This window comes from Lacerta agilis, chromosome 8 (genome assembly GCF_009819535.1).
Source record: "Lacerta agilis isolate rLacAgi1 chromosome 8, rLacAgi1.pri, whole genome shotgun sequence".
In the NCBI taxonomy this organism is placed as follows: Eukaryota; Metazoa; Chordata; class Lepidosauria; order Squamata; family Lacertidae; genus Lacerta; species Lacerta agilis.
The window spans coordinates 60,612,653-60,625,276 of record NC_046319.1 but is presented as its reverse complement, the minus strand read 5'-3'; the positions used below and the strand labels follow the sequence as shown (position 1 = coordinate 60,625,276).

General features: G+C 42.9%; 2 protein-coding genes across 4 annotated transcripts; one reads left to right on the top strand and one right to left on the bottom strand.

Moving 5' to 3' along the window:
* Positions 1-1,616: 1,616 nt before the first annotated feature.
* Positions 1,617-2,485, bottom strand: LOC117051427 (DCN1-like protein 5). Its single transcript, XM_033157811.1, has one exon. The coding sequence runs from the start codon at positions 2,483-2,485 to the stop codon at positions 1,781-1,783; it is 705 nt and encodes a 234-aa protein (XP_033013702.1). The 3' UTR covers positions 1,617-1,780.
* Positions 2,486-5,233: 2,748 nt separating this feature from the next.
* STMN1 (stathmin 1) lies at positions 5,234-11,336 on the top strand. Of its 3 annotated transcripts, none has more exons than XM_033157814.1 (5): positions 5,234-5,392; positions 8,187-8,251; positions 9,299-9,471; positions 9,892-10,083; positions 10,766-11,336. In XM_033157814.1, the coding sequence occupies exons 2-5, from the start codon at positions 8,239-8,241 to the stop codon at positions 10,835-10,837; spliced, it is 450 nt and encodes a 149-aa protein (XP_033013705.1). In that variant the 5' UTR covers positions 5,234-5,392; positions 8,187-8,238; the 3' UTR covers positions 10,838-11,336. The 3 variants fall into 3 exon arrangements, with proteins under 3 accessions (XP_033013705.1, XP_033013703.1, XP_033013704.1); XM_033157812.1 differs by lacking the exon at positions 5,234-5,392 and adding an exon at positions 6,354-6,481; XM_033157813.1 differs by lacking the exons at positions 5,234-5,392; positions 8,187-8,251 and having other exon boundaries at positions 9,271-9,471.
* The last annotated feature ends 1,288 nt before the right edge of the window (positions 11,337-12,624 follow it).

Genomic DNA, 12,624 nt, shown 5'->3' with positions numbered 1-12,624 from the left:
TAATAATATGGCCTTAGTAAGCAATTGGATAAGATACTGCCAGCATGCTTTTAACTCTACCAATAAACAGGGATAAGGCACACACACACCCGTGGCTACAAAACTAGTCAGAGAAGAAAGAGGAGACGTTTGGAATGGTTTCTATGTTGAACTCTTGAGAAGGGGCAGGGAATTGGGGCCTCATCCTATGCAACACTTACTTGGGACAAGTTCCACTGAGCATAGTTAGACTTACTTCTGAGAAACCTGCATAGACTTGCTGTTTAGGTAAGTATGTAGCATGATTAATTTACATGTGAACAGAATTAATCCCAAGCACCCAGTGCTATGTTTAAAAATGGGACCAGGGACCAGTTGCTTTTTCATTTGAGTTTATAACTTTATTCTAACAAGACTCTTGCCCCAGGCCTCAGACAAGCTCTGCACAGGCCTTGATATAGGTACAGTACCATGTAGTGTTAAACTACAACCTGAGACACCAGGATTCCAATCCCCACCCCCATGAAGCTAACTGAGCAACCTTGGGTCAGTCGTTGTCTCTTAGCCTAATCTACCTCATGGGGTTGCTTTGAAGATAAAAAGTGGAGGGGGCAGAACCATGTACAGCTTGAAGCTCCTTGGACGTAAGGCAAGGAGTAAATATGCTGATCCTGTGCACACTTAGAAGTTAGAGCCACAGTGAGTTTAATGGGAACTTTCCCCCACTGAAATCAATGGGATTTAAACATGCCTTAATTCTGGGTGTATCATGGTCTCTCTTTTCTGCCAGAAAAAAAGATAAAAATAAATCAGTTAACAGATTAACAAAATATGTGTTGAGGACTGTACATTTTTGATATAGCAGTTGCATTTTATTATTTGATGTCTAATTTGTATATTCCATCCTCGTTAAAGTTACAGCATACAATTTATGGTAACTCACGTGAGTGGTTTTCAGTTCATAATTAGTCTTTTTATAGCAGCTTCCAATAAAGCATCTGCCAGCATTTTACAAACATTAGTAAATGAACTCTAACAATGCTCCTCTGAATTAGCCGTAATTTATGAACTTCTATCAGAGAATGTACCAAATGGAGGAACTGCCTATATGCAAAGAGCCTCCAGGGCGTGACTAAACAGACTCACTTCCTATTGTTGCAGACCTCCAAATGTGTCGAGGACACCTGCTGAAAAATAATGAGGCAGAGGTTCTCCAGGGAATACAGTTAACCCATGCACACAAACAGCACAGGAGAAGCTGCTTTAGTGTCAATCAGGAAAATGGTCAGAATGTTGTTTGTAGGTTTTAAAAAAGCAGAAAATAGCTATTTCAAAACTAAATGTAGGATCTTTCACTGCCATTTCTCCTAAGGAATTCTGGGGACTGTAGTTCTGTGATGTGGGCTAGAACAGTGTTTTTCAACCTTTTTTGGGCAAAGGCACACTTGTTTCATGAAAAAAATCACGAGGCACACCACCATTAGAAAATATTTAAAAAAATAACTCTGTGCCTATATATATATATATATATATATATATATATATATATATATATATATTAAGACTGTTACAAATCTGAATCTTTATTGTTCTGAAATGCTAGAAACTTAAGACGAAACCCTCCAATTTTCAGTCTCAGATGAGGTGTGGTTCAATGCCCATTTCACATGTAACAAGGCTTCCTTTAAAAATAAAAGGGGAAAAAATGACTAAAGTTCATAAGGATGTGAACGCAACCCTTGGTTTTGACTCAGTTTTTGCAACATCACAAGATCCAGCACCTTCTTCAAAGCTGCTCTTGCTATGATGCTTGGCAAACCTTTTGCCACTCCACAAATTCATCAAGAAGAACAGGCCATGCCCCATCTTCATCATAGTTGCTAAGATCTGCATGGACAGTTCTGCTGAATTCTAACACATTGTACCACTGATCTTTGTTAATTACTCTGTATTTTGACTGCTCCAAGTATTGGTAAAATATTGAAAACAGAGGCCACGTTCTTCCAAGCAGAAGAGCTAACATAGATTTTGCAGTGTCAATATCCAGACTTCTCTGGTCTTTATCCCTTGCAAAATCAAAGGCATATCTGTAGATATTCTTAAATGTTGAAATATCATTCAGTTGCGAGCGCAAAAAATCAAATTTACTCTGCAGCTTTTCTGTGCAGTCACATTGTAATGAGGTCATCCCCTTTAACCATTCTTCCTTTGTAAAAAATCCCATGCTTTCAGCCTCCAGTTTCCAGGCTAAAACTAGCATAATAATATTTTCAGGTTCAACGCCAATGTCCTCACAGAATTTCTCCATTCCTTCTGGCCCTACCACTTCATCCTCACCTGCATATTCATAAAACCAAGCCAGGCACTTCTTGCTTGAAAAATGCTCCTCACCGCTTATCACTTTACTAGAAGCTTGAGACCTGCAGTAGCTGCTGATTTTGCACTTCTTGAGGCCCGTCTCGTCCCCCGCCTGCCCCGAGGATTTGCGCTTCTTCTTCACGGGCATCTCCCTCGGTTCGCCCCGGACGGGGGCGCGGAGGCGGAGGGCCGCGGGGCCCCTCGGGAGGGGGGAGGGAGCCGCCGCCTCTTCCTTCCCTCGCAGCTGAGGAGGAGGCGGAGGAGGAGGCGGAGAAGCTGCCGGTGCCGTCGCGGCTCTTGCCTTCCTTCCTCTCAGCTCGCCGCCGCCGCCGCGCCTGGTAGATTCAGGCGTGGGAAGGGGGATACTGTGGTGGGGAGCGAAATAAAGAGCTTTCCTGAGGGAGAAGCGGCGGCGGTGGCGGCGGTGGCAACGCTGGTCCTCTGTGCCTATATTGACTACATATAAAGTAATTTTTCCCACGGCACACCAGGCAACATCTCGCGGCACACTAGTGTGCCGCGGAACAGTGGTTGAAAAACACTGGGCTAGAATTAGCTCTGCAGTCTTCCAGAACTAATGTGTATCCGACTTCTTTGTTCAAAAGATGTGAAAGTGACATCATTCAAACATAATGTTGGCTGTGAACCATAGTTAGGGAAATTAGCCAATGTGTGCAGCTCAAGGGCACTCTGCTTTGCTGCTCTCTAGAGAAACAAACCATGGCACAGCTGGTTTAATGTTACATGCAAACCAGCACTTGTGATCCCCCCCCTGATTGCTCATAGTTTGTATGTGATTAAAAAAAAAAACCGTGAGTGCTGGTTCATATGTTAACACTAGGAAACAGGATTGGTTGAGCTGTGTGCACATGCTTATTTTTCTAACTATAGTGTATGGCTAGGATTCTACAAGTGACTTAAAACAATTTCAAAATGGGTTTAATTTCAAGATGTAGGGTAGATGTGCTATATATTGCACAGAACTGCAGTTCCCAGAGAAGGGATGTACCAGAATGCAAACATCTTAGAGTACTATACTGGGTCATCTTAAAGACATCTACAGTATTGTGGCACAAGCTTTTTGCAACTAGGTTTTGGTTTCCCAGAAAGCCCCCCAGAGTTTATACCATAATAATCTTTAAGATGGCACTGGACCTTTGGCTGTTGTTCAGTTACACTGCCTTAATCCCATGATGTACATGTGTTGTAAGTTACAATGTTGAGCCAATGCCAGTTTTACATTTGAATTAGGAATGTGAAATGCAAGAAGTACTTTTAACGTTTGTGTTTGAAAATTCCCTAACAATAAAGCCGTGTATATTCTGAGGTTTTGTTTTGTTTAAATCTGTGTAGGTAACCTGTGGCCTTCCAGGTGTTGCCATTGGGCTCAGGGTTCCACCATCCCTGGCCATTGGTTATGCTGGCTGAAGTTGACAGTGGTTGAAGTTCAACATCTGGAGGGCCACAAGTTCCTCACCCACATTTTAAACCTTCCTTCTCATTTTCCTTTTAGCAGATTTTGACATCCTATATTCTGTTATATGGCCAGATTCCACCGAAATGAGCTCTTGATCATCAAGTGAGGTGCCAAATAACTTCAGCTAAAGGAGGTGGAACTGCTCTATTAAAGACTGGTGTGATTCTAGATTTAGGTAGGTAGCTGTGTTGGTCTGACGCAGTCTTTATAAATAAAAATAAATTAAAAATTGTCCAGTAGCACCTTAGAGACCAACTAAGTTTGTTCTGGGCACTGTACAACAAAACCAGCGCTCCCCCCCCAATTTTTTGGGGTACTCTCATTTTCCTACTCATATTGAAATACTGCCCCTCAATTAGGCAAAACTTACATTCACAAAATGTTTAGGAGTATGTGTAGCCCTGCGTTCCCCCAGAAAAAAAGCACTGAACAAAACTATTAAAAGATATATAATGTGGGTACAGACAGAAGGGGAAGAATATAATATACAAAGGGGCCTAATGGCTCAATAGCGCAAGAGATATGTACACAGATGAAAATGAGATCCATTCCACCAGGATGAATGTGACCTATTTCCTACAGTGTGGAGCCTACCATTAGGCAGAGTGTGGGTCCTATCTCAGACTGCAGATACCGAGAAGCAAGAATGGTGGCAAGGAACAGGACAGATCTTCATGTGGCATGTAGCCTGCCCTGCGCTCCTGAAGCCAAACTGCTGCTCTAGTAAAGGATGCTACAACAATGGCCAGTGCTGAATTAAGATTTTCAACCTCCAATTTAATCAGCTTATATAAAGCCATGAAGGTATCTTGGGCTGGCACTATTTATTGGTACAGTAATGTATTAATTGCTTTCTGAGAAGAGATAACCGTTACCTACATGATTCGAAAAAGATTGGGACTACAACCCTAACACTACACACTTGCAGTCTTATGGTGGTGCAAGACCCAGTGAATTCAGGTAAGCATGTTCAGGCATGAAATTTACATATACATCTTATTAGAGAGTAAGCTACGTTAAGCTCAGTGAAGCTTGCTTGAGAGTTAAAGGGCCACATGCAGGGGCTGCGAGGCCCTTTTGAGTAGAATGGAGTGTGATTACACGTCGTTTTTTGCGGGGGGGGCGTGTTTGTCTATTCTAAGGTCAAATGATTGACATGTAAGCAGCGGAGACAGGAGGGAGAATGAGAACAAAGAGACACTCTTCTGTTGTCCCAGGCAAGGAATGGACCGCGGCGCCCACAAAGATTGCACGGAAGTTGGAGAACGAAACCAAGAGCCTGCCAATTTCCCATATATTGCCTCCATCCACCCGTCTTTAAAAAAAAAAAAAAACTTTTATTGCACCGAGACACACCCCTGCACTACATTTCCCATCATGCCATCACAATAGAAGGGGCTAGAGAAAGAACGCTCCTCTCGTTTTCTCCCCCTCCCTGCTGCGCGGCACGTGCCGCTTTTCTCGGCCAATTGGGGGCGTGGCCGATGCAGGTCACGTGCCTTTGTTTGCCGCTTTTGTGGGGAGCGCTGGGCGGTTAGGAGCTGAGTCTGTGTGTAGCCGCCGCAGTGACAGGAGCAGGTGGGTTTGCTAAGAAGCTGGTTTGAATCCGAGGCTGAGCCAGGAACGGCGTTAACGAGCGGTCGGTCCTTCACTGCGAGGGGCAAATGGGGCTTCGTTTAGTGGGGCGGCAGCGGAGTGCGTTGTTGGGGGAAGAGGGGCGAAGGGGGCTTCTCGGGCGGGGTCTCTGAAAAAAACGCTTTTGTCTCAGACGGCTCCGTTGCTTTGTCACCTGAATGGGCTGCTGCTTCTTTTTAAGCGAGTGGGTGGCTCGGCGGTGACCGGCGGGTAGGAGCGGGGGACAAAAGAACCGCGTGTGAGGAAGGCAGAAAGGGGCGCGTGGTTCCTCGCGGAACGGCTATTGTTCGCTCGCGCCCCCACCCCAGTTCCTGAGTGGACGGGCGGCGCTCCGTTGTTTGCTTGGGACGGCGATTCTAATGATTGTGGGCACCGCCGACAGCTTCCCCGGCTCTCTTAGCACGCGCCCGCCCGCTCCCATTTCCCCGTCCTCTGGTTTTCTTCTTGAGTAGCCCATCTATTGTTGGGAGGGAAAGGGGCGGCGCCGCTGTTGCTGTCGAAGCTGCCGCCGCCGCCGCCACCGCCACCTTGTCGCGCCCGCCATCGGGGATTAAAGGGAGGGGGCGGCAGGCGCGTTCCTCAAGCGGCGTGAGGGGCTAAAAATGTGATTTAGGAAAAAGCCGGGAGAGGGCGGGAAAGAGCAGAGACCCCGCGTGCAGCGGGAGGAAAGCGAGAAGCCCCGAGCCCAAGCGGGCCGCGCACTCGAGGCTGAGGCGGGTTTTTTTGTATGTGTGTCGCAGTCTCGCTCGGGATTGTTTTGGCGCGCCGAACACAGGAGGGTGGAGGAACGCGCGAGCAGCAGGTGCCCGGATGTTACCGTTATAGCTCAGATTCTTCTCTCCCTTCCCTTATTTTTTTTCCTGAGGGTGGAAGCGCGCGCGCGCGCTCTCGGGCTGTTTGAATTCGGTGCGGTTCTAGAATGGCGCGTGGGCTGGGCGGGGCTTCGAGGCAGGCGTCGCTCTTCATTTTCTTTCCCCTCCCCCATCTTTTCTCCCTTCCACTATCTTGCATTATCTATGATCCTTATTGGCTGTGAGTCTTTTCTCCTGGTCCCGCCCCATAGTATGTAGTAGAAAGCCACTGGGGCTTTTTTCAAAACCACCCACCCCCGCTTTCAGATCTTGGGCGTTGCTAGCCTTTGATTTTTCAGCCTGACCGCAGAGGAGGTGCGCCTTAAGAACCCCAGCTTTTTGCTATTGTGCATGCTTGTTTATTTATTTCTTATCCTCCCCCCCCCCCCAAAAGAGCTTGCTTTGCCTGGGAATACAAACATACATAGGGGTGCCATTGTGCTGCATTTAATTAGGTTTTATCTCAAAAGGTCAGGGGCAGCAGAGGTTAGAATAGGGCAAGGCTCGAATTTATTTTTTAATGTATGCTGCCTTGCCTTGTTAATACTGGATTTAGCGCAAATGGTTCTAGATCTCGATTATAGTGAGCTACCCTTTGTGTCTCGAAGTAGCAAGAACAATGGCACATACCAATCCTAGGCTAGCAGAAAAGGGAAATATGTCATCCTTCTGAGGCTCCTGAGGGAGGGTTTTAGTGAATCTAGTAGCATATATGTAAGGCTTTGATGGCTTTTAATCATCAATGTTGAAGGGACAGATGGAGCACATCTGCCCAGTGGATTAGTATTCGTTGCTGGAAATAAATTTCAAACCATAGTGTCTTACTTTTAGATACCCTTGGATATAGCTGGAGGAGGGGGAGGCAATAAAATTCTCAGGTGCTGTTATCAAACTTATTGGTGCCCAAGCAGCCTGCACTCTAGGAATCTATCCAGCCTTAGGTGCCTTCATTTGACTAGCTGGTAGGAAAATCTGGTGTACCTTCTTGCAAAATACTTAAAACTTCTTCTGGTTGCCCACTATATACTTAAGAGCTTGGGGCACAGAATTGTTAATCCCAGACATAAATAACAGGATGTTTGAAATGGACACATGTAACTTGAAAACCATTCGTATTCACCTAGCTTGAGACACAGGACCAGCCCCTGCTTCATTGTGTATATCGGTAATGCAGTGTAAGACTGGTCTGCTTCGCTCTAGTAAAGCACCAAGATTGTGTTGTAGCATCTTGGTTAATTTCTTTTAATACAGTTGTGGTGTTAGCTTGCCTTCAATAGAGACAATTTATGCTACCCGAGTAAGGAAGAGAGCAGAGAGAATTGTAGCAGATCCTTTACATCCCGGTCATCATCTGCTTGATTTACTTCCATCTGGACGTCGCTACAGGACTTCATATACAAAATCGGCCAGGCACGAGAATAGTTTTTTCCCTTGTGCCATTAAATTGTTAAATTCGTAGTTGTATAGCTTAAGGGGAGGTAAAATATGGGTGGGGTTTCTTTACTTCTTTGTATTGTGAGAGGAACAGTGTCTGTATGTTTACATTGCAATGTAGCCGAAACAAATTCCAAGTATGTTGGAAAATGTACTTGGCCAATAATAAATTATTCCTATTCCTATTCCTATTAATGTGAGTTAGCAGTGGTGGATCCTTAGTGTTGGGGGTGGGGCCGATCTGAGGTCATAATTTAATTCGGAGTACAGCATTCTAGATATTTACTATGTATAGCAGATTGGTTTCTTTTTTCCAGATGTGTTATTTTGCATGCTGTCATCCAAACCTAAATAAGGACTAGAAACTGGTAGAAGGAAAACACTGAATAGAGTTCAAGTAGTCCTAACATTTATGTAAAGTTACTATCTATCTAACGTTTCCATCTTCTTAGTGCTCACCTATTGGAGTTCCTGCAGCAAATTCTTTTGGAATCTACTTTAGCCATGGCTTCTTCTGGTAAGTGCTACTTTATCCACTAATATTTGTGTTAGAATCATGCGACCCTGAGGATCATCTAGTCCAACCCCCTGAAATGAAGGAGTATACAGCTGTCCCATACAGGGGTCAAACCTGCAACCTTGCCATTATCAGCACCACACTCTACCAAATGAGCTATCCAGATACACACAATGATTTCTCAAGATACATTTTTAATAAATTAAAAGCATTTCTAAGTTAATACTTAAACATCAGTAAAATGTATACAGTATTAAAATGCAATATAATTTTTTCAATTGCATCAGCATTAATCTGCCGGTGTTACAGCTATTACACGTACTGAAAAGCACAGACGACATCTAGGCTTGAATGATAGTGTTTTTGTCAGATGCGATATGACTAAGGTTCACACCTGTATCCTGTGACAACTATTAAAATGTCTAGAACTGTCCTCAAATGGTGTTTTTGTTGTAGTTTAACTATGTGTGAAACTAAATTTTGCTGTAGGTGTCCAAATATTGATTGTAAGATAACTACAGATCTTAAGTGTAAATATTTAGCAAATGCCTGTACAGTCATACCCCGGGTTGCGGATGTTCGAGTTAAGAACGCCCGCAAGCGTTTCCGAAGTGCGCGCGACCCCCGGATGTGCAGAAATGCTCAAATCACACTTTCGGGTTTTTTCTTCTTTGGGGGGGGCATTCGTGTTACGTAGCACGATCCGGAACGGATTGCGTGCGTAACACGGGGTAACACTGTATTAAAACATAAGGCACATTTAAACAGGATTTGTTATTGTTTTCAAGGAAACAGGGATTGTCCCTTTGTGGAGGTACTTTGTATTCCATTGTAGGCCCCCAGGGACCTCAAACAACATTTACTTAAGTATGCGGAGGGAAGTGGGAGCCTCAGTTAACTAGTCAAACAGGTTTTAAAGTTTGTACTGCAAATGCAGACTTGAAATTTGATTTGCTTCCTTCAGCCTGAGGGCACTTTTAAGCAGAAGTGTGTGTTAGCATGATGTGGCTCAAGGATACTAACTGTTACTTACAATGTCTCTTCTAGACATTCAGGTGAAAGAACTAGAAAAACGTGCTTCTGGACAGGCATTTGAATTGATACTTGGCCCTCCTTCAAAAGAAGCTGTTCCAGAGTTTCCCCTCTCTCCTCCAAAGAAAAAAGATCTCTCACTGGAAGAAATTCAAAGGAAGCTAGAAGCAGCAGAAGAAAGGCGCAAGGTAAACATTTTTCTAGTTCTAAATACTACACTACATTGTGCACAAGTGTATACTTGAAATGGTAGCCAGTTTATAGAATTTACCATTAGGAATACCGTAGCCCATGAAAAATGCCTCAAACGGGATGTTACAGCACCTTTATAGTTAATTATAAATTGAGGTTTAGATGAAGATTAATAGTTCGAATAGAATTGCTGCAGTTCTGTTTGAATTTAAGTATACTGGAAGTGGAGAAAGAGATTCCAGGACAGATAGGGGAGACACACTTGTCTATTTCATGTCTGCCCTGATTTGGAACTAGCTTAGCTGCTAGTAGACTGAGGCCACTATCAATGACTCAGATGATACTTAACACAGCCCAACAACTGTAATTACATACAGACCACTCTCAACTAAACATGGAATGGATCTATATTCTAGTCCCATGAAGCTGAAGTGTTGAAGCAGCTAGCTGAAAAACGAGAGCACGAGAAAGAGGTGCTGCAGAAGGCAATTGAAGAAAATAACAACTTCAGCAAAATGGCAGAGGAAAAGTTGACCCACAAAATGGAAGCTATCAAAGAGAACAGAGAAGCACAAATGGCTGCTAAACTGGAGCGCTTGAGAGAGAAAGTAAGTCTGGTATTTTAAGATTCTCTATAAAATAATGAAATATGAACTTGGGGCCACCAGTGACAACAAACTAGGAACAGTACACCTTGGTTTAAAAAAAGAATAATTAACACCTAACTGCTCAGGATTTGTACATGATTATTTAATTTTGGAGGGAATGGACTATTAGAATCACTGGACCTCCTAAGTAGCAATAAGGTAAGACCAAGTCAACAAATAGACAGTTAAGCACATACAGGTTTCTACTGATAACCACTTCCCTAACATTTGACTAAAACAAAATAGCTGCAGTTAGTCCTTTGTTTTGTCCCTATGTTAAATACTGTGTTGAATAGGTATTTAGTGGTAGAGTTTAAAGAATACTTTTGATAAAAGAGAACTGCACAGAGCTTGGAGGTACTTAAAAACTGGATGGGTGGATGTTTTTTTGGCTGCATGAAGCTTAAATGTTAACCAGTTGGGATGAAAACCATGCTTCTCAAGTCATTAAACTATAGCGTGCCAATCTGCTTGAGTGCATCACTATGTAAAACCCCAGGATATGTTCTGCAGAAACTGCAGATTGTAGTTTTTATTTTAGTCCGGACTTTGCATTGTGTTTATAGAAACAAGACAGTTTTGGTAGCAGTAAAACCCCTGAAGAACCAAGTTGTATCTCACTATCTTAACTCTGCTTTATCAGGACAAGCATATTGAAGAAGTACGGAAGAACAAAGAAGGGGGGAAAGAATCTGGTGACAACGAAAGCGACTGACTTCATCATGGAAACTGACTTTCTCCCCTTTGTCTAAATATCCAAAGACTGTATTGGCCAGTGTTTTTGTTAAGTTTCTAGAAAACTGATGTAGAGCTTTATAGTTAGATCCAACTGTACACATGCTTTGGGGAGCTAGAGGGGAGCCCTTTTCATGTTCACTCTTTTTCTAAAATGTTGTCTTTCCAGTGTAGCTATCTTGTTGCATTTCTTCTATTCCAGTGCATTTGTTCCTGGATTGATGGCTAGTGCTGTATTCAGCTCTGACATATTTGTGAAAGAAATATGTAGTGTAATGCTCATGCTGAATCTGTTACACTTCAGAATCTGTCGGTTTTAAACATATTACTGTAACCAAGTGACTTAATAAAAGCTGCACAGTGCTGTTATCACAGGTGACTGTTTCTGAGACTAGCATGACTAAATATGCAACTTGGGCATAGCTATGGCTAGAACATTTTGATGCAATAAAGAACAAAAAATGCTTGCAAGCAATATATCCAATGGCTAGTGATGTTTCACAGTAGCCAGCTTCATTAGAGTTGTTGCCTATTGTCCCAGTTTCACAATAAGAGCTTTGTTTTTCACCTCAGCAGTTGTCAGCTGGTGGTTTGTTAAACAATTAAGAACCACCTCCCTCCCTAGATAGGCTTGCACTTTGTAACAAATAACTTCTTGTTAACATGTGACTGTGATCTGACTTCTAAAGCATTTGCCTGTTAGTTTTTAAGTTTCATTTAAAATTTAGGGGTGTCCATACAGCCTCAAGCTCCAGTCACCATTTTGCAAACTGCTCTAGGTTCAAGTATAGTGCTTGGAATAAGAGAATGCTTAGGTGGTCCTGGATATTAAAGAGACTTTATTGTTGAAACACACTGACTTAATACTTCTAAAAGGGAACTTGTGGATCTTGCAAAATGCATTGTAGAGCCTTAAATTGGTTTTTGGGAGTTTGGGTGTGGGGAATGATAGCAAAACAATGATCTGAAAGATGGTGTCTGCCAAATTGTGCTTGTTTTGTATCTTAGTGCTGTAAAATGTATTTGCCAGTTGGAGCAACTCCCCCATGTGGCAAAAAATGTAACTACATAGTCCCAGTATGGAATGCAATATTCCATTCTGAAGTATGGGCTTGTAATAAATAACATTTCAGTGCACAAACTACTGCAGGCACATTACTTAATTCAGAAAATAAATTACCAATATTTTAAAGAATAGATGGCTTTTCTTCACTTGCAATACGGAGAACACCCAACCTAGCTAGTACTGTGTTCATAACCAACCTACTTTGATGAAAGCCACTTAACAGACCTTTTCTCCCCAACTCGCCCCCCCCAAGCTTCTGGAATGTTTCATAAGTAGTGTGACTGGTACCTGGTTATTCAAGCTGTATTTTAATGGCATAAATACAAAATGGCTTCCTGTGCATGTCTCTGTACAGATGTGTGCTTGGTCAACTTGCTCATTACATCAACATATAAATATTGCTCTGTAACCTGTTAGATTTAGTCAGCCATCAATAAATAGACATAACTAAATTGGTTTCTTTTCCTTGCTGCCTATAAATAGTAAATACCTTGTCACCAAAAGTGCTTGTGATGCTTTAAAACATGTTTGGGATGGAGAAAAATGAATGCTGAATACATGTAATTGCTAACTGGGAAGTATTCTTAAAACACATCTCACAAGTTTTCTTGGAGAAATAGGGCCTCAGTGCATTCCTGCTTATCTCAGTGGGACTTGTAAGTGCATCCAGAATATTCTTGTCCCTGTTCTGTTGCTAAGGG

Excerpts from the sequence above, each read along its gene's own strand:
- LOC117051427 (XM_033157811.1), bottom strand. The coding sequence starts at position 2,485 with ATGCCCGTGAAGAAGAAGCGCAAATCCTCGGGGCAGGCGGGGGACGAG.
- STMN1 (XM_033157812.1), top strand. The coding sequence starts at position 6,369 with ATGGCGCGTGGGCTGGGCGGGGCTTCGAGGCAGGCGTCGCTCTTCATT. Across the intron at positions 8,252-9,298 it reads TTTAGCCATGGCTTCTTCTG|ACATTCAGGTGAAAGAACTA; the intron begins GTAAGTGCTACT and ends TGTCTCTTCTAG. Across the intron at positions 10,084-10,765 it reads TGGAGCGCTTGAGAGAGAAA|GACAAGCATATTGAAGAAGT; the intron begins GTAAGTCTGGTA and ends CTGCTTTATCAG.